General features: G+C 41.0%; 1 protein-coding gene across 1 annotated transcript in view; it reads left to right on the forward strand.

Annotated features, from left to right (window-relative positions):
- kcnip3b (Kv channel interacting protein 3b, calsenilin) overlaps positions 1-19,139 on the forward strand; it is a 50,882-nt gene that overhangs the window by 8,789 nt on the left and 22,954 nt on the right. Inside the window, exon 3 of the mRNA XM_056377368.1 lies at positions 12,993-13,167. Coding sequence (XP_056233343.1) covers positions 12,993-13,167 — 175 coding nt within the window. The remainder of the gene's footprint in view (positions 1-12,992; positions 13,168-19,139) is intronic.

Genomic DNA, 19,139 nt, shown 5'->3' on the forward strand with positions numbered 1-19,139 from the left:
TTCCAACACCTTGCAAGGCAAAGCTCATTAATGCTCCCACAATGATCCGTTTCTGGCTGAGTTTCCCGCTCTGTGAATGTTTCTCGCGGTGCGTTGCAAAACAAGCAAAAACCTGTTACTGCCGATGCAGATGAAGTCGTTTTAGGAATGATGGCAGCTCCTCTGTGCGTGGTAGCACACAGTCCGCAAGGAGAGAGGAAGCTGCAACCTGCCTGTACTTTTATTTAATCTCAGAGTTTGTGCATGGATGCAAACAAAAGATCACTGGCAGGAGAAATATTGATATTTATGGTCGTGCTAGACAAGAACAAATGGACTCTTCCTACACACACTCACCTCTGGATGCACACAAACTGCTGGCACCTGCATGAACACACACAGATGTTTCAGTGATGAGCTGGTGTTTGGAGGTTTGGAGGGGGCAGAGCTTCTCTGTGAGTGAAGACACTCATCATCAATCACTCAATGAGTCACAGCAATCAATTGATCAATCACACAGACATAATGAGATGGAGGGTTTAAGCCTGCATGCATTTTTTTTTAGATGCATGTGCACTTGTTTTCGTGTTCTGTGCTTGGTGGTAATGGATTGATTTTTTTATTAGGGTTGCAACAAACTGCTGTATTTTCATTATCAGTTAATCTACAGACTGGTATTCTGATCAATCAATGAATCGCTGCGTGTAAAGATTATCAGCAAATTGTGAAAAATAGCCATCACTAGTGCCCAGAGTTTGTGGTGAGGTTTTAAAGTGTCTTGTTTTGTCCAACAAACGTTTAAGAAGATATTTAGTTTGCTTGTAGAGAAGAATAAGAAAATCTGAAAATATTAACTTTTAAAAAGACGAAACCAATAAACCTTTAGTTATTTTTTGCTTTAAAAAAATCACATAAATGATTAACTGTTTTTTAAAATGGTTGCCAAGCAATTTTCCATTAATCAACTAATTGTTGCAGCTCTAATCTATTATTTACTTTCTCTATTGATTGATAAATCGTTTGAAATATAAAATGATGAAAGTCCAAGGTGATGTCCTTATTTTACATACAGTTTTTCTAAATGCAACAATATTCAGTTTAATATCACAAAAGACAAAGAAAAGCAGCATTTGAGAAGCTAGAACTGAGTCATGTTTGGCACTTTTGCTTGTAAAATGACCAAGAACTAATCAACCATCTTTTTTTTCTCTCCTGCTCCATTTGTATGAATGTTAAACGTAAGTCAAATCTCACACTGGCAACGATTTGAGATGGAAAAAATGTTTGAAATTATGAGCAGCGGCTGCCATTATTAGCACCAGTTTGACACCTGCCACAAGGCCGACTGCGGCAGCACCTCTCCAGCATTTAGACCCCACCCCACCCCCCTCTCCCTCTCTCTGGCTATTGACATGCAGGTGTTTGAATTAAATCACACTGTGAGGCAACGGTGTGCCTGATAATTTAGTGTGTGACTCACTTCAGTTTATTTTTTGCTGAAGAGTGACTGTATGAGCAGTAGAGGTTTGCAGTTGTTCACTCATTCTGAGTCATTGTCACTGAGATCAGAGCGGTGCTATCACAACGAGTCCTAAAAATGTTTTTATACAACATAAAAATTTTGTTATATGTCAGTTTTTTTTTATCAGTTTGAAAAATACTCACTGCGTTCCAACAATGACTTTGTGCTTTTGTGAAGTCTTGAATTTACTTGATTTAGTGATCCCATTTCCTCCATCCGCTTTCATCGACTTCTACTTCTTATTGGCTCCTATTACTACGTCGTATTGTCAACAAATCTTATGACAGAAAAAAAGGGCTTTTTTTAAATGAAAGCGTACAAACTATAACCAGGCTGGTGAACTTAGAAAGTGTCTTTATTGTTTTACGTTACCTTCCTAAAAAATGTAACCAGACCTCAGGAGCACGTGTGGACTGCAGTGAGCTGTGATTGGTCAGCATTGGGCTTCTTGTGGTTTCTCCTACACGTTTCTGATGCTGATGAAACCAGCATTAAAGAAGTTGAAGAAAGACTCTGTAGCTTTCTCCTTTTCAAATACGATAATATAAAAGTTACTTGGATGAAGCTCCAGTTGTATAAGTACATTGTAACCCACCGTCGCTCTGTATCTCAAAGTGAAGCGAAGCCGTTATATATGAATGTGGATGTGGACTTCCTTTAATCATTTTAAATGTAGTTTAAAACTTGGCTGAAGGACACTCAGATCTGCGGGCTAACAGACACTGATTATGTGGCCAGCATTAGTACTGTGTTTATGGATGGAAATATCTGTTTTAATGATGTTGTACTCCCTAGTTGGGAGCAAGTATTGTTTTCTGTTCTTTGTTTTGGAGTTACTAATTTTTTTCTTTTGTTTTGAGATTTTCATATTAATGTTTCGCCATGTCTGTTTTTCATAGTGTGAGGTTTTAATTCACAATAGCGGCCACCCAGGGACTACAGATGAAAAAGATCTTTTCTATATCTGTATATCTAGGCACAGTAAATGTTGTAGTGATTAAAGCAGATATGGTCTGATGAGGTAAAATACATCTGTTAAATATTGCAGCGGTGATATCCACCGGTGAAACCTGCTGAACTATAAATCTGCTGTAGAGACCTTCTCTCGTTAACTGCTCGCATCAGGCGTAGACAGGGATTAACACGGTGATGGTTTGTGTCTTTTGATAGGATTTGTTTACAATAACAAAAGTATTCAATCTCCTCATCTGCGTTAGCATCATCCTTTTAACCTCTCTTACGTTTCCAGAACAGTTTTCAGCAACCTCCGCAAAGCGTGAGCTTTAAAGATTCATGTGTATGTGAAAAATGTAACAACATGATCAACATGTCACGTGGCTGCATTCTGGTTTATTGAACATACCAAGTGGGTGAAAACTGTCTCTTTCCTGTGATTGATTTTTCTCTGTTAGTCCTCTAAATTAAACACAATACGTTGTTTGCCCTCTAGACATCTGTTTTCTGATCTGATGCCACTGTTGTTGTTCAGCAGGTGTTATATGGTGTTGAAAGTGACTGTTGGAAAATAGATCAGTTTTATGACAACGGTTAAGGTTTAGTTTGGTTACAATAATACTGACTTGGTTAAGGTTAGGGAACAATTGTTGCTATGGCTAAAACAAACGCTAAACAACACTGACTGTTTGTGGGAAACAAATAATTGTCTTCAGTTGTGAAGACACATATTTTGTCGACCCGGTCATCCACCTGGCATTGCTGTCCCTGCACACAAAGCCATCACATCTTGTCTGTGGTTCCTTGATAGAGGAACGAGCTAGCAAATCAGAGCAGGGGCGTTCCTCTCCATCTTCAAGAATCTCCTAGATACTCATCTTCTCTGAGGGCACCTCCTCTCCTAACACCTCTAACACCCTGACGTGCCTAACTCACACTTACTGTGCACTTCTTTACCTGATCTCCTTGCACTTTGTCTTAAAGAACATTTACTCCAAGGTCTCCTACTGTACTGAAGCTTGAGTGTTGTTTCTCATTCGTAAGTCACTTTGCTCAAAATTGTCAAATGAGTAAATGTAAATACGACGGTACACTGAGTATCTTCAGGTTTGGATCGCTGCTCAAATAGAATCTCCTTGAGTTGTGTTGAACTATTTTCTGACATTTTATAGACAAAACAAATCATCAAGAAAATAACTGGCATTTAATCAATAATGAAATTAATTTTTAGATGCTGGTGTAGTCATTTCCCCTCTTTTATTCTGAAGGATTTGATTTTAATCCCCACAGAACTGTACTAAAGATAAAGACACTAACTGTGGCTCCAGTGTGACTGTAAAGTCCACATAAGCATTTTAGTGGCCTTTTCCTTTAAGACACTGATGTCTGAGTCTGATGCTGCAGTTTTCCACAGAGCAGCGTGTCAATCAGAGCAGTCACACACAGTCAACCTGCACAGATCAGTGACGCTACGCCAGACAGGCTGACGGCAACACACACACACACACACACACCGGCACACACAGAGTTCATTGTGCTGCACCTGATACAGTGTCTGAGGGACCCACCTGTTCAATACGTGGTGTGATTGGTAGATTTAGACTCATTAAATAATTGAACAGCTCTGGTAACTGTATCCTTTAAAGTGGGAACAGGAATGGGCACCGCACACTTCTGATCTAACATCAACACCAAAGTGAGCAGAGCTTCTCTTCACAGTACTGCAGAAAAACAGGGCATTTGAAGACTTTGTAGCTCGAGCATAAAATTGCCATTCTTGCTGAAATCTTCGTTTTATCTTACACTACTGAAATTTCCTCAGGATCTGGGCTTTAAAAATGGGGCATATTTATCATCGCAAATTAGTTCTGATATGGTAAATCAGTCCAAATGAAGAATTTCCTTTTCTTCAGCATAATGTGAGTTAGTGTGCGAAGACACACACACACACACACACACACACACACACACACACACACACACACACACACACTCTCGCTCTCGCTCTCGCTATCTCTCTCTCTCTCTCACACTCAGAGCCAACATGATTGCACTGAGAGAGGCACAGTATTATCGACCCACGAGGGTGAAAATGCAGTGAGGTGAAGAGAAGCTGCTGTAAAATATCTATCACTGATCAATTAATGTTATGATGATCATACATGGTATCTTTATCATCTGTCAATATACTTATTGACGTATACGAAGAGGAATGACAGATGTGTTTGGCGTGTGTGTGTGTGTGTGTGTGTGTGTGTGTGTGTGTGTGTGTGTGTGTGTGTGTGTGTGTGTGTGTGTATGTGTATGTGTGTGTGTTGGATAAGAGCTGATAATTGAAACATGGCTCCTCTGTTGCTTGGAGCCTCCCCAGAGTATTAATTCTTTCTCCACATGAAGGCTCTTTCTCACACACACACACACACACACACACACACACACACACACACACACACACACACACACACACACACCCACACACAGCATGCAGTCCATATGGAGGTGCCATCCTCCCACAGACACACTGATTCGCACTGACAGCCATACTGAGAGGCTCAAGCAGTCAGGACACAAATAGTATCAGCTCTCGACCATCAGCCCGCTCACATATTTTCTTCAGGATGCAGCAGACTTCATGTAAAGAGCCGCACTGAGCGAAGCCGTATCTGAAAGAGCATGTAATGTAATGAAGACATTCTCTATCAACTTAACGTTACAGTTGTGTTGGTTATGAGAGTTATGAGACTGCTCCTCCATAAGCAAGGACCCCATAGGTCGTTGGTGCAAGCAGCTTTATTACGACCCATTACGTTTCGTTATGTTATTCGTCATGACTTGTAGTGGTCATGTGACACAGCATCAGTCATTTCAGTCATTCCAGTGACAAAGCCCTCTAGTGGCTAATTAAGGAGGAAGTCAGGTGACGATGTTATAGCGATAAGGTCCATTTAGGGAGCGTCCCGTTTCAGCTTTGTTTCTAACGACGCTCGTTCTATAACCTTAACTACCTGTCTATTAATGAAACCATAGTTCAGGATATTTGATGTGGGGTTGTGTGAGGTAGTTATCTGTAGTCTGTAGTTATCTGTATTACCTGCAGTTTAAAGAAGCAGCCGGGGGCTCAGGAGCTGAGTGATGCGCTGCTGTGGACGGGGTCAGCAAAAAAAAAAAAAAAAGTATTTTAGCCATTTAAAAAATGCCCACAGAATAAAACTGTTTGGTCTATATTTTGAATATTTTCACCGCTTTATCTTGCTGTCAAACAGCCCTTTCCTTTTCAACAAGTCTTCCAAACTAAATGATGTAATACATTGGTTTGTCAGGTTTTTCTGATCCTTTCTATAATAATTTCATATGGGAACAAAAACTACTTCGGTGGCTTGGAAATTGTGGTCATGATTAAAATAATCCAACATTAACTATTAAATGGAAAATAGGAAAAGAATAGAGGTCTCACATGTCCCAAGTCACATGTTTTAACCATCCATCTTCACAGACCTCCTGCCTATGAGGTTATGTGGCTATAAAACAACATTACACCACCTCTGCCTTTGTTCCACTCAGAGACACAGCTGACGGAGGTCCCTGTCAGGTAAACATAGCGATACGCATTTGAACAAATGGCAAATGCTATAGCTTTTCTACAGAGTAGCCTACAGTCTTGAGGAGGTGGGTGGACAACAAAATGAAAATAGAGTTAGCGGTGTGTTTAAATCTGTCTCCCAGACACTGTGGTTATATGGATCTACTCCGGTCAGTTTAAGTCATAGGAAGTGGCAGCGCAGGACATTAACACCTAACAACACAGTGTGTTTGGTTATAAAATACTGAAAAGACTGTTAAATATTTAAAAAGTAAACACATCCTGTCTAGTGTTTCAAGTCGCTGATGACTTCTTTTATTATTTAACCAAGACAAGAATTATCACCAACTGTAACCGAGTGCCGGGTGTGTTATGCAGATATGAACATTGTTCAGCTTTTTTAAAAACATTTCATAATTATGTTGATTAAAAAACATAATTAAGTCAACAGCATTATGTTTTTTTCTGTATATATCTGCTGTTGCAAATTAGTCGTACATAAACATAACTTCGGGGAGACACGGTTGCGTAAGTCTACTCCAGGGTTTACTAACCCTCTCCCACACAGATGCAGCACTCACACAGATTAAAAAAAAAAAACAAACATAAATGCAGAATACTTGAAAGAGCAGAGGCAGATACATCCAGACTTTTAATCCCTATGGGTCAAGCTCCAAAAGTGCTAGCTCCCACATTTCCCATAATACCACATCTTTATGTTAAACCTTCACTGTGTGGTTAACGTCCACATCTTCACGCCCAGTTTGTAGCTTGAGTTTTATAGCGAGTTTTGGCTCATTGTTTAGCTCTCTGATCCAAACATTGACTGTTGTGCTTCACTCTCACTGTTCTCAGCAGGCAGCTGTTTCCAGCTGTACGCTACCTGCTCAGCACCCAACAGCAGACAGGTACAGGCAGCGACCCCGACCAGCTGGTAGAAACATTTTGCAGCTGTGAGCCTGGTATTTCCCTCTGGAGTTGGTAGTGACCAAAAGCAGAGCTAAAAGAGAGTATTGAACTTACATAACTCAAAATGAATGATAATGCGGCTCCGTGAGGATGTGTAAATAAACAACTGTTTGGTTACTGCAGGTTTAACACAGCAGAGTCACACTCTCCCATTTTTATAACTCTAGGTATCATTATTCCCACCTACACTTAAACAACTGTCTTCCCTGTAGTTTGTGTCTACACATGATGCAAACAAAATGAGCAGTGGATCTGTTTGTCGTTCCCATGCAGCTTCACACCTGCATGGCAGAGAATTGAGACCATGTCGATCTTGCACACGGCTGCGCTCCTCTGCAGGAAATCCCCGGTGGTCGAAGTTACGTGCGAGAGGTTTATCAAGCATTAACTTTATCTCCCTTTGTGTTGTCAGTCCTTGTCATTGGGCTCCTCCTCTTGCAGGCTTGTCTCATTTCTCTCCATATGCAAGCACACATGGGCTTACACACACACACACACACACACACACACCACACACACACACACACAACACACACACACACACACACAGTCTCCTTCCCTATATGTTTAGATCCCAGTTGGTATTTCTGCTTCACCTGGAGAGTTGCCTGGTGACAGGTAACATTATGGTGAGAGACGATGGGTGTGTGTGCAGGGGAGAAAGAGACGGAGGAGTGATTGACTGTGAAATAAATTGGAGGTAATGAGGAGGTGAGGCGATGGAGGGATGGAGGACAGATTTGCGCCAACATCCAGGGTGCAGAGAAACAATATGAACGGCTAATGAAATGACTGTTGTTGTTCGCGTCCTCCATTGTATGCATATGTGTGTGTGTGTGTGTGTGTTGGTGTATGTGTGAGTACTCTCATTTTCATTTCAAGTGAAATTAGGTTAGCTCTTTCAAATGTAGCCCGATGGATCAATTAGATCTGCGGAGAGTTTTATGAAGGAGCGTTGAACAATAAATAGAAATTGAAAGAGAAAAGGAGCGAAGGAAGGAATCAAAGCTTTGTGTTTTGTTTTTTTGGGATGAAAAGAGAAAGGAGAAAAGAAGCCACTTTTTTATTTAATGACATTGTTTTAATAAATTTTTTTCATGTAACTGATAGCTAACAGCTAATGCAAAGCTAGACGCTGTACGTGACCTTTTTGCTAAGTTACGTTGCTCCTAAGTACGAGAGCTGGGTGTAAAGTTATTTTTTTAACTACTAGAAACTAATGCAGCTTCTCTTTTTTCGTACCAATCAAATGAAGTAACAGCTCATTGTATTAAAGTTTTGAAAACAAAAGAAAGTTTTGTGGTAGTTAAGACAAAAAGTAAAAGTAAATATGCCAAAAAAAAAGAAAAGAAAATAGAATGTGCTGAACTGAGTCACTTTATTTTACAGGTCAGGTCTGTGGAGATTAGGTATAAATATATGTTTCAAGCCCCTTTTCCAATGGTCAAATAATGGGCATTCACTCCCGGGTCAAATGACTCTGCGGTTATTTATCAGCTTGGCCGTGATGTAAACACAATACCCGGCTGAACACGCTAATATTCATTTGATGGTAAATAAATTATTTACATCTCAAAAATAGATAAGTAGACGATGAGAATAGGTCACTAGAAAGAAAGTTTAGTGGGACTGATTCAGAGTAAAACTTGTTACAAAACTCTGTTACAAAAAAGCAAGTTGTGTGACGGGAGGATTTTCCCTGAAGTAGCAAGTTTAAATACATTTTAACCTTGAGGAGGCGGCCAGGCAGAACAAAGGAACCTCAGCGACCCGAGTTTGAGTCATAGAGAGAGAGAGTCTGAGAACATGTGATCTGGGACACTGTATGTAGCAGAACATGAGACGGAGACATGCTGTATCTCCACCATGGCCTGGGAGAATGTTAATCACATATAACTTATTAATGGACACTCCCCTCCACTAATGGGATATTACACAACTACATCTCTCTCTCTCTCTCTCTCCCCCCCCTCCCCCTTTCCAATACTCTTTCACTCCATTCTCCATCAGTGTTTCCATCTTTTCCATCCCACGTTGTCACTAAAATTACATTCATGATGCTTCAGCTGCTCTAATTCTGTCAAAAAAATTTCTTCTATCTCAACTTTGCTTTATCAGCATGACCGTAATGACCAAAAACAGTAGCTTGTGCAAGTTTAAAAATATTAAAGGAAGAAAAAAGAAGAAGATAACAAAGGGTTTACACCAGTGGGAGTCAAACAGTGGCCCGTGGGCCAAATCCGGCCCTCCAACAAAAATATGTGTCCCCCTCAACAAAAGCTTAAGTTTTTGCTTTCATAATTTACATCAAAACTTTTACATAATTTATGATAAATCTAGGAATGCATATACGAAGCTTGTATACATCCCAATAAATATGTTAATAATTTGCATTAACTTTTTTATTTTTCTCTGTTTATATTTTAGTTGGTCCAGATTCTCTGTGTGTTGGGTACAGTGGACTAACAGTGAGAGACCTCATGTAATGAGGCCGGGGTTTACGCTTCATGTAAACCAACATTCATTGAACCAACAACACGGCGACTGATGTTAAATAATTTATGTCAGAGCATAGCGATGTTCACCGCGTCGCTGCTCTGTGTTTGCTTTGAGCTTTATGGGTATATTCTCTGCCTGATGTGTGTGTGTGTGTTTGTGTGTGTGGTTCAGAGGCACACATTACAAGGGGGAAGTGCTGCCCCAGGACAAAGCTAGCTGAAGCGTTAAGAAGGAATAGAAGATAAAAAGTAGTTGAAATTGTTTGTGTGTGTCTCTGCGTGTCTGTGTGTGGCTTATGATTGTGAGCGCGCCTGCGTGTCCAGCGGTCCATGAATAAAAAACGAATGTAACACTGAATTTTCTTGTGTTTACACTGCGTCTGTCTGCATCGGTTTGTCCCGCGGCCTTCTCTTTCCAGTTTGTGACTTCCACTGAAAAGCCACGCTGAAAAACAATCCTTTTTTCTAATTTACTTCTCTGGAGAAGTGAGCCACCGCTGAGCTCTTTCCCGGCCTTTTTTCATATTACTCCTCCGTGCTGTACCAGTGTTGATCTTTGGATAAATAGATGTTGGTATAATTGTTTCCGTCATCTCTTTCCATTTCACTGTGTTGTCATTATGTTCGAGCCTGTGTGTTTGTGTGTAATCTATGCAGATGTTCACTCCTCTCTCTGTACATTTCCCTTCTTGTAGTCTTCTTTCCTTCCTTCCTTCCTTCCCGCCTTTTCCTTTCTCATTTTCGCTCTTTTTATCCGTCTGTTCATGTGGAAGATGCACGGAAATAGCCTTGCAGATGTATTCCCCAGCAAAGTGCTTTCATATCTTCATCTCCTCTGTCCTCCCATCCTCCATCCCTCCGTCCTCTGGCCGTCCTTTGCCCTTCTTCTCAGATAGGCCTCGATTCATTATGCTAATTGACTTCAGTTCTTCCAGGAACACGAACAGACCTTTTTCCTCATCACATCTTTTTCCTTTTGCTCCCTCTCTACTTTTCCTTTCTCCTTCTCTCTCACTATCTTCAAGTATACAGGATTTGCATGGTCAGACTCCCATGGGATCAAATAGCCGTTTAAAATCCTCTCTCTGTGTGTGTGTTGCTCTCCTCCTCCTCCGTCCTCCCTCCTTTTCTCCCTCTCTTTTTCCCCTCTGTCATCCTTTGCTTTCCTGTCCTCCCCACAGAGTAAACAGAGCTTCTGTTTGTTCTGTGTTCACCTCTTTCATCTTCCTCCCCACACCCACTACAGTGTACACATGCATGTGTGTGTGTTTTCTGTGCATATGTGTGTGTGTTTTGCATGCGCCCAGCAGCAGCAGCAGCAGCAGCAGCAGCAGCCGAATACAGCTCCTTGAGAATTTAAAGAAAGACATTATTGCTAAATCAGATCACATCAGATCAATTCGGTGTTTGCTGTAAAAGAAACTGAATTGATGGCAAAATATGAAGGAAAGAAAGTGAAAAAGATATTAGAGCAAAAGTCTTCGATGTCAGATTTATCTCCGCAGATGAAAGAGGATAAACTCTGAATGTGAATGAGTTGGAAGGGAATGGTCTGGCATAGTAAGAGTCACGATGATGAATTGGAGCTGAATATGAAAATGAACAGAAACAGCCTTTTAATTACTCTGAAATTAAACCTTAGGGTAGATATTTCAAGGTGCGACAGTGCTTAACTCAGGAATATTAAATTCACCTCACCTGCACCCTGATTTCTAAGAAAGCTGATGTCAAGGTTTACGTCTTTAACCGGAACAAGCCTTTACGGCCCATTGCAGATGTGAACATTTGTTGATGAAGTGGAAATTAGCTCAGCTCCCTCTAAAACTAAAGATGGCTCACTAGTCTTTTTCCTGCATCCATTCAGTGGCAGTAGATTACTGTGAGCTGATGTATTTGCAGCCAAACTGTTGTAATCCGTCCTTATTAAAACATTTCAAGTCCATATGCTGAGTGAACGGCAACATGATGGTGTCGTTGGCTTATAAAACTTTGGGTATGGGGATCGAAGAGCTGTCCCAATGGTTTATTACTGTGGTAAGTAATTAGTGATAATTGAATTGATGGATTGTTTTTTTTATGAACATGACAAGCAAGACACGAGGAAAATATTACAAATCACAACTCTAGCTGTAATGACATGTAAATTATCATCATCATTCTCACTTACATCAGTTAAAGCATGCCTTACTGAATATTGGATCTAATATGAATACAATCCAAAACAATCTAGCAGGCACTTAAAGCTGCTATAATCGGTAGTTTTGCATTAACAATGGCTCAAGTGGCTACATGTAATGTGATGTTTCATCAAGCTACTAATCTTCTGAGTGTTAAGCCATCTTGCAGCTCATTGTTTCAGATTTCCGACCCACGACACATTTTGGTTCGCTCTCACCGCTCCAATCACTGTCAGTTTTTCTCTGTAGCAGGCAGACGTTTTCAGTGGAAAAGGTCTTCTGAACCAATTCAGCTGCTAAAGAGCCAGATCTTTCCCTCAGGAGTTAGTAACCAAAACAGAGCAAGAAAGAGAGTTGAATATTATTATATCAACTTGTATTATAACTCATATACATTACATAAAGAGACTATATTATTATTGTTCACTGCTTGTTTCCACTGTCGCCAAGTGGCCAAAAAAAAAAATCTTGCGTCGACATCGGCTGCAGCTGAAGACAACAAATTTGAAAATGAAAATAAATCTGGGGGTGTGCAGTCAGAAAGAAGTGAGCTCATCACACCTCTGTAGCTCTATCCCCATCCCTGCTTCACGCTGCCGGCTCAAGGCTACACACACGCAAATTTCTGACTCAACCGTCGGCAGTCTCGTTTGCGTTGTGGGTAACGTAGGCATCCAGGTTTTGACACTTTAAAAAAAGGCAATGTCTCTGTTTCTGTTGGGCCCGCAGAGTTCCCTTTAAACCAAATCAAATGTTATTATAATCGTGAAAAGTATTTATTTTTCAGTGGTTGTCTCTTTGTTCAGAGAAGTTGTGGTTTGGAAGAGAAAAGTCGACAAACATAAAGGCAGTGGTTAATGAGATGTCCGGGGAGCGTCTCACAGCCCTGAGGGTCTGTGCAGGGAGATGGGGGGGGGGGGCAGAGACCAGTCATTAAACTGTGGAGTGTGGCTGCTGTGTGCTGCCTGGTCATATAACAACAGGTTCTGAGGGATTTTTGCACTAAAGTACAAGTTTCCTTTTAGAAAGTGGAGCTATAGCAGGCAGTATAGTTGGGCACGAACTGTCCTCAAAACCTCAGATAACAAAAACTTAATAAAATACCACAGATCTGCTGAGCTGAACTCTTTTTGAACCTCTCTAAAGTGTTCCTGAAACACCTCCAGATCAGAGGATAATCATATTTTCCCGGCACACGCATAATCTCCTGCTTAATTTAAAGATCTCAGCTAGTTTGTTTAATTTCCATATCGACCTGAACTCTCTTCTCTCTCTCTCTCCCTCCTCGTACTCCATCCTCCCCTCCCTACAAGGTGGATGGCAAGGTGGTCGATGGCAGCCTGCTGGGAGACGCCAATGGCGTAGAGCCTGCACCGGGCAGAGTGAAGGATTCTGGAAAATGGCAGAAGCCGCGGTTCTCTCGGAAAGCGCTGATGAAATGCTGCCTGGTCAAATGGATCATCGCCAGCACACAGCCACAGGACAAAGGTGAAAGGGGGGAGAATTTGATGTTGAATGAGTGTGATTTGTAAGCAAGACTAATGGTGTGGTGAATGCACAACAAATGTGACTTACTGTATTTAAATTGATGTTTAAATCGACTGGCTGAACCTCCCCTGGCCTCCTGAGGTCCCTGTGGGCACGGCTGACTCATTGTGCCGGGCAGTTGACCTCAGGGTCAAGTACCCAGAGATCAGTTGCATACACTCATTTATCAAATGTCTCTACACCCTCGGTTCACCATTAATATTCTCTACGCAGACCTGAAAGACTCTGATACACCATCTCCTCCACCTCTGTGCCTCCAACACATTTACATGCACAGTGGACCACAACTAGAATAACTTAGGTAACGCTGTATAATAAAGCCCACAATTTACACTATATAACTTTGTTGTATCCATCATGTTCCAGTATAATTCTTACTGGTTCCTACAGGTACTTAAATGTGGGAAGAAAACATGACGATGGGAAACAAGGGAGTAACAACAATTTTACTATTTCTGTTAAGGCTGTGTAGCTACAGGCTGCAGGACTGGAAAACAAACCTTGTGTTTACTGTGTAGTTCAAGTATAAAAGGGGGAGAGCAGCCACAGATTATGTAACAGCACACATACATAGATTAGCCATGTTGGATCCACCTCAAACTATATGTTATATTATATATATTATGACTTTATTATTCTATTATTATTTCCTCCCCTCATGAGAATAGAGGCCTATATATAGCTGTGCATTTGAGAAAGGTATGTTTGTTTTCTACTTCAGCGTACCTGTTAAGAGCTGCGGATAGTACAGATAGTACACTAAAGGAGAAGACATAGTGTGACATAAATAAAACAAATCCCTTGAGTGTGGTTTTAGCTGTCTGCCAAAGACACACTTGTAAATTGAGCCCCCCTTTGGTAGATTGTATTGTCTCCTACTCATGACAATAGTGTTTGATAAGGAGTGAAATTAGTTTTTTACATTACACAGTCAGAATAAGTTCTGTGGGCAGTAAGATGTGTGACTGTTCACCCCCCTTTTTACTCATTAATTAAATGTTAACAACGAGGAAACTTCCGTTTTATTTCCCAGCACTGGTACCCAGAGGCACCCGGCCCTGACAAAATACTTTAATTTGCTATAATTTATTTTTCTTTCCTTTTTAAAATGCCAAATGTTACTCCCTTGTTCCCCATAGTCTTGTTTTTTTCCCCACTGCACCTCCACTTGGGTACCAGTAAATGTTTTAATGGTTCCTGATTCATACAACAGAATTACACCAGCTGTGTTATCAATTGTAACCAGAGCTAAAAGGCTCATAAGGACTTCCTGACTGTTGTCTCTATACCTTTCTGGATCCAGTGTGTTGCTTGGACCGGGCTCCAGACCTGGTCTGCTCATGGAGTTAGTGTCAGTGCTCCACCCAGTGGTCCAGCTGTGACTGTGTGCACTTCATCTTTTGCCTGCAGGGAGAGAGAGAATAAGAAGTGTTTCTGAATGAAAGCACTCGCTGTCTGCTAAGCTCTCAGCATTGTAACCCACTGATGTATACTTATAGTTTAATCCACTGAGATCACACTTACCACCAAGACAGGGAAATAGATACCTAGTTTTGTTTAAATAAAGGCCATATTCATCAGGAAGCAAACACCATGTGAGGCAACAGAGAGTTTGTAGCAGGTCACAGAAACGTGAGAGCTAAACTCAGTCGTATAAGACCTGCCCTCGTGTCTTATCACGCAATCCTGTTTATCACACACACGCACGCGCGCACACACACACACTTGGTATCAGGTTGGCTTCTCCTCTTCCTCGTCCTCCCTCGGCTCCAGCAGCAACACTTCACTAAGTGCTGTCATCGCTTTTTGTTGTTGTTGTTGTTTTCCCTTTTCTTAGAGCTTCACCAGACAACTTTTCACTTTAGCGTCCCCAAGTGGCCACAACAGATAACTGTTTGCATTTGTTTTAATTTTAAAGAACTTTTACCATCTGCAAACGTTGTTTATCTGTGCTGAATGTGGGGTGGAGATGCAGAGACACATGTTTCTGCTGCAGGTTCAGGTATTGTCGGTCCAGGATTTTTGTTTGGACAGTGGGATCACTACTGTGCTTCAGGGAGAGCTTTGCCCATCGATTCCTTGTACGCCTGAATTACATGTACTCAGTCCAGTGTGTAGCTAATGCACTCAAAACTGAAGGGAGGTGTGCTGAACTGCACAAGGTTGTTGACAGTAAACGATCATAAAAACATGCAAAATTGCCGGAGCACATCGTGTACTTATGTAGTGCATATGCTGCATCTGCTCGGTGGCTTCCTACATCTAGTATATATATATTATATACTATATATATAGTATATATTAGTGAATTGAAGAGGCTGCTCTCAGCTGCAAATGTAGTTTTAACTTTCCCTGATGCACACTAACGCACGTAATCTTTTTTTCTGTCTTTGGTTGCCAAATCGGTGAAAGAGCTCTTTGTGCAGGTGAAATAGGAGCACAGTGAGTGAAAACCAGTCACAGAGAGAGAGAAAGAAAAGCAAGGCTGTGATGGGATCTATTTCATCTCAGCAGTGCTGAGGGAAGAGAGGTTCAGCATTGTCGGTGGGCAAGCCCTCACCTCTGTAATGGCCAGGAGCTAAAAATAGCAGCACAGAGACGGAGATGTGTATCAGAGAGCGGTGGTGTTGTTGGTGGTGGTGGTGCTGAGGCAGTTGCTGTGGTTTAGTTTAGATGAAGAGGAGCTGAGATAGCGAGCAGGGATGGGCAGGTAACTGCCCAGTTTGATAGACTGCTGGACGTGAAGTACTACAGCTGAGGGCGTGTGGAGAATAAACTCAGCAGATGTAGACAGGATGCTTGTGTTGACTACAGAAGGAGAAAGAGAGAGTGAGGAAACTGTGTCTGCAGGCACAGAAAACACAGGGATGTTATTCTGACCTGCTGTGCAACTAATGATTGTTTTTATCGACGAATTGGTCAGTTATGTTTACAGGCAATCGATTAATCATGTCCTTGTTGTTGTTTCTGGAGGTTTAATGATTTCCACATTTTGTTTTTTTTTATGGATGGTTCTCATGTTATATAGAGTCAGTATCTTTATGTGTGACTGTTTTATGCCCTTAGGTAATGATATAGAGGTTAAATGATGAGAGAGAGAGAGAAATGACATGAAATAAAGGTCCATGCTTCATGTGAATGTTTTTAGGAGGAAAAGAAAAAAAAAAGCTTTTTAAATTCCTGCAGCAGAGTTATATTTGTGGCAGTGTGGAGGAGGCTTTGAAACAGCAATTAGACCATCACGTAAGGGGATAAAATGCAGAAAAAAATTTAATTTCACAGGCAAATAAAGAAATAATGTGAAAAACATAGTGTAATCAGAACATTTTAAAAGATTTTCCTGATGGATGTTGAGGGAACTGATGATCCCAGAGTCCTGGCTACAGTCCTGATCATTTAGTTCAGTGCTTCAGTCCTTTTTGTCTTGTGCAACAGCCCTGTCAGATGGGTTGGTACTGTACCCCTTCATCAACACCACCGGTCATGTTACAGATGTGTTTTTAAACTGGATGTTATGTAACACTATCAATTATATAAAGGTGGACATTGCTACCCTCATTTTCCTTATACACATCATGGTGAATTTGTAATTGTGGATGTTTAGGTTTTTAGATCTTTTTCATTGTTTGGTGAAGTTTGTTTGTAAGACCACTTCTCCCACCAGCAGAAGCTTCTCACGATAGATCTTGATGGCTGTTCCTCGCTTGCTGACTGGTTTTTACTGCTCTCACTTGCAGCACAAAGTGTTCAGGTGTTTATGTCTGGCAGAACGTGATGCTGTCACGCTTACACCACAGGTACTCCATGTGGAGTAGATGATCTGAAGCTTTGCAAAATGCCCATCACTGTTTTTTGGAGCCCAAGGTGACATCTTCATATTGATTTTCTGTTGATCAACTAATTGTTTCCTTTCCAACCCAGAAATGTAGTTGTATCTGTCAAACATACAGCCCTCTGTGCTGGATAGGTGCGGCAACATTTTTCACTTGACAGTGAGAAATTAAACTCAGCACAAAGTTTAATCTGTAAATGAAGTAACTCACACACCCTGGAAGACGAGTCAGATAATGAAGCCATATAAGAGACAAACTGGGGAGATATGAATGAGTGTAATATGAAAAGTGTAACATGAGTCGGATTAGATATGGAAGCGAGACAAAGGGAGGGAGGGAGGGAAGTAGCGTGGTGAGATTTCTTCACTGAACTGTCAGATATTCCTACGCCGGCTTGACTTGTGTCTGTATGTCTTTTGTCTGCCAGAGAAAGTGAGGTGAACTTCAGAGGGCGAGCGTGTCCCGGTGACCATGCAGCGCCGTGGCCTAATGAAGGGTGAAACAGGAGCGGTGTTAACAAGTGTCAGTGTAGTGTGTTGTGGTTTGTCAGGGTCGGTCATATGAAACGACAGCGACCAGAGCTTCAGGACGGACCAAACATCACAGCGATTCAATTCACCTCCTCCGAGGGCGACAAGGGTAGAGGAGGGAGAAACAAGTGAAAGAGGAGGGAAGAAGAAGAAGAGGAGGAGGAGGAGGAGGAAGAGGAGGGAGTGAACATCACCTGTATGCAAACTGGGACACTAGTTTAAAAAGGAGTGTTAGTGTGTTATCTAAGGCGGGACAGGCAACATTAGACCAAGGAAACATCCTCTGGACTGCAAGAAAATCAAAGAAAAAAGTACTTCTGCAAGTTTTTTAGTGCGCCCTTTAAACCAGTCTCTTTATTATTTTGGTTGAAGCCTTTTTCCTTTTTATTTTCTTCCCATTTGTGGGCTGGTTTGACTGGTTTTGTTTTGTGAGACCCTGTATTTTCCTGTTGTTGACACTGTTTGGTGGTGGTGGTCCAGGAGGTCAAAGTTTAGAGGATGAATTCGTGCAGGGCGGAGTGTGAAAGGGAGATCACCAAGCTGCTGCGCTGCTTCTTTGGCTTCATCACTGGGACGGTGGTTAAAGGTATTTTCTATTTTATTCTGCTGCTTGTTGGTCTTTCTGGTCTTCAGAAGTCAAATGGCTTTCATTAATGGAAACTGTATTTTTTTTTTACAACAAAAACATTGAGGTGGATGTCCATTTACTGGTACTGGAGTAGTGTTCAGTCATTGAATACTGAAGCAGACAGTAACTAAGTAGCTACTGTACTTAAGTAAAATTTTGTACTTAATGTATAATGCCACTTATACTAGTACTCCACTACATTTTGATACCTTTAGTTACTTTACAGCTTCAGATGACTAACACAAAATATGAATTCATCATTCACTTCTCCACTGTCCATCTGCCAGCTGCAGCTTACAAATTAACATTGTTCATTTAAAAACATATGATGCATTTGTAAAATACAATACAAAACCTCTTACAGTGTTTACCTGGGGTCCTTTGTCATATTTCAGATGTCTGTGAGTTGCAGCATTTTCCACCAAAGAGACTTTCCCCCTCTAAACATCTCAGATAGATGGGTTTCATTTAAATAACATTTTGAGGCAATTATACAATATTTCATAAAAACAGATTCAGGAAGATAAAAAAAAAACAAAAAAAACACAAATTTGTGCAGCAGAACTTTTTTACTTTCCTACCCATTGATCGTCTCCTGACCCCTCCAATTTATTGAACTGAACCATTGAACAACTGTATATGAAGTAGTTAAACCTAACTCCACCTTGAGCAGCTGCAACAGTAAATTGCTGCGTACACACTGATGCATTAATATTAGCAGTTTAATACGAGAATTTATCAGCCACAGCGGGCAGGTACTTTTGATACTTTAAGTACATTGTGCTAATACTTTTACTTTGATGTACTTTTACTTCAGATTCAATAAGTGCGTCCTGTGTCTTTTTCCTTCTGTTTATTCCTGAATGAAAGGAGACTTCTGTCTTTTTTTTGAAGTAAACTTTTATTGGGTTTTGTCCAATC

Source organism: Seriola aureovittata, chromosome 5 (assembly GCF_021018895.1).
Source record: "Seriola aureovittata isolate HTS-2021-v1 ecotype China chromosome 5, ASM2101889v1, whole genome shotgun sequence".
In the NCBI taxonomy this organism is placed as follows: Eukaryota; Metazoa; Chordata; class Actinopteri; order Carangiformes; family Carangidae; genus Seriola; species Seriola aureovittata.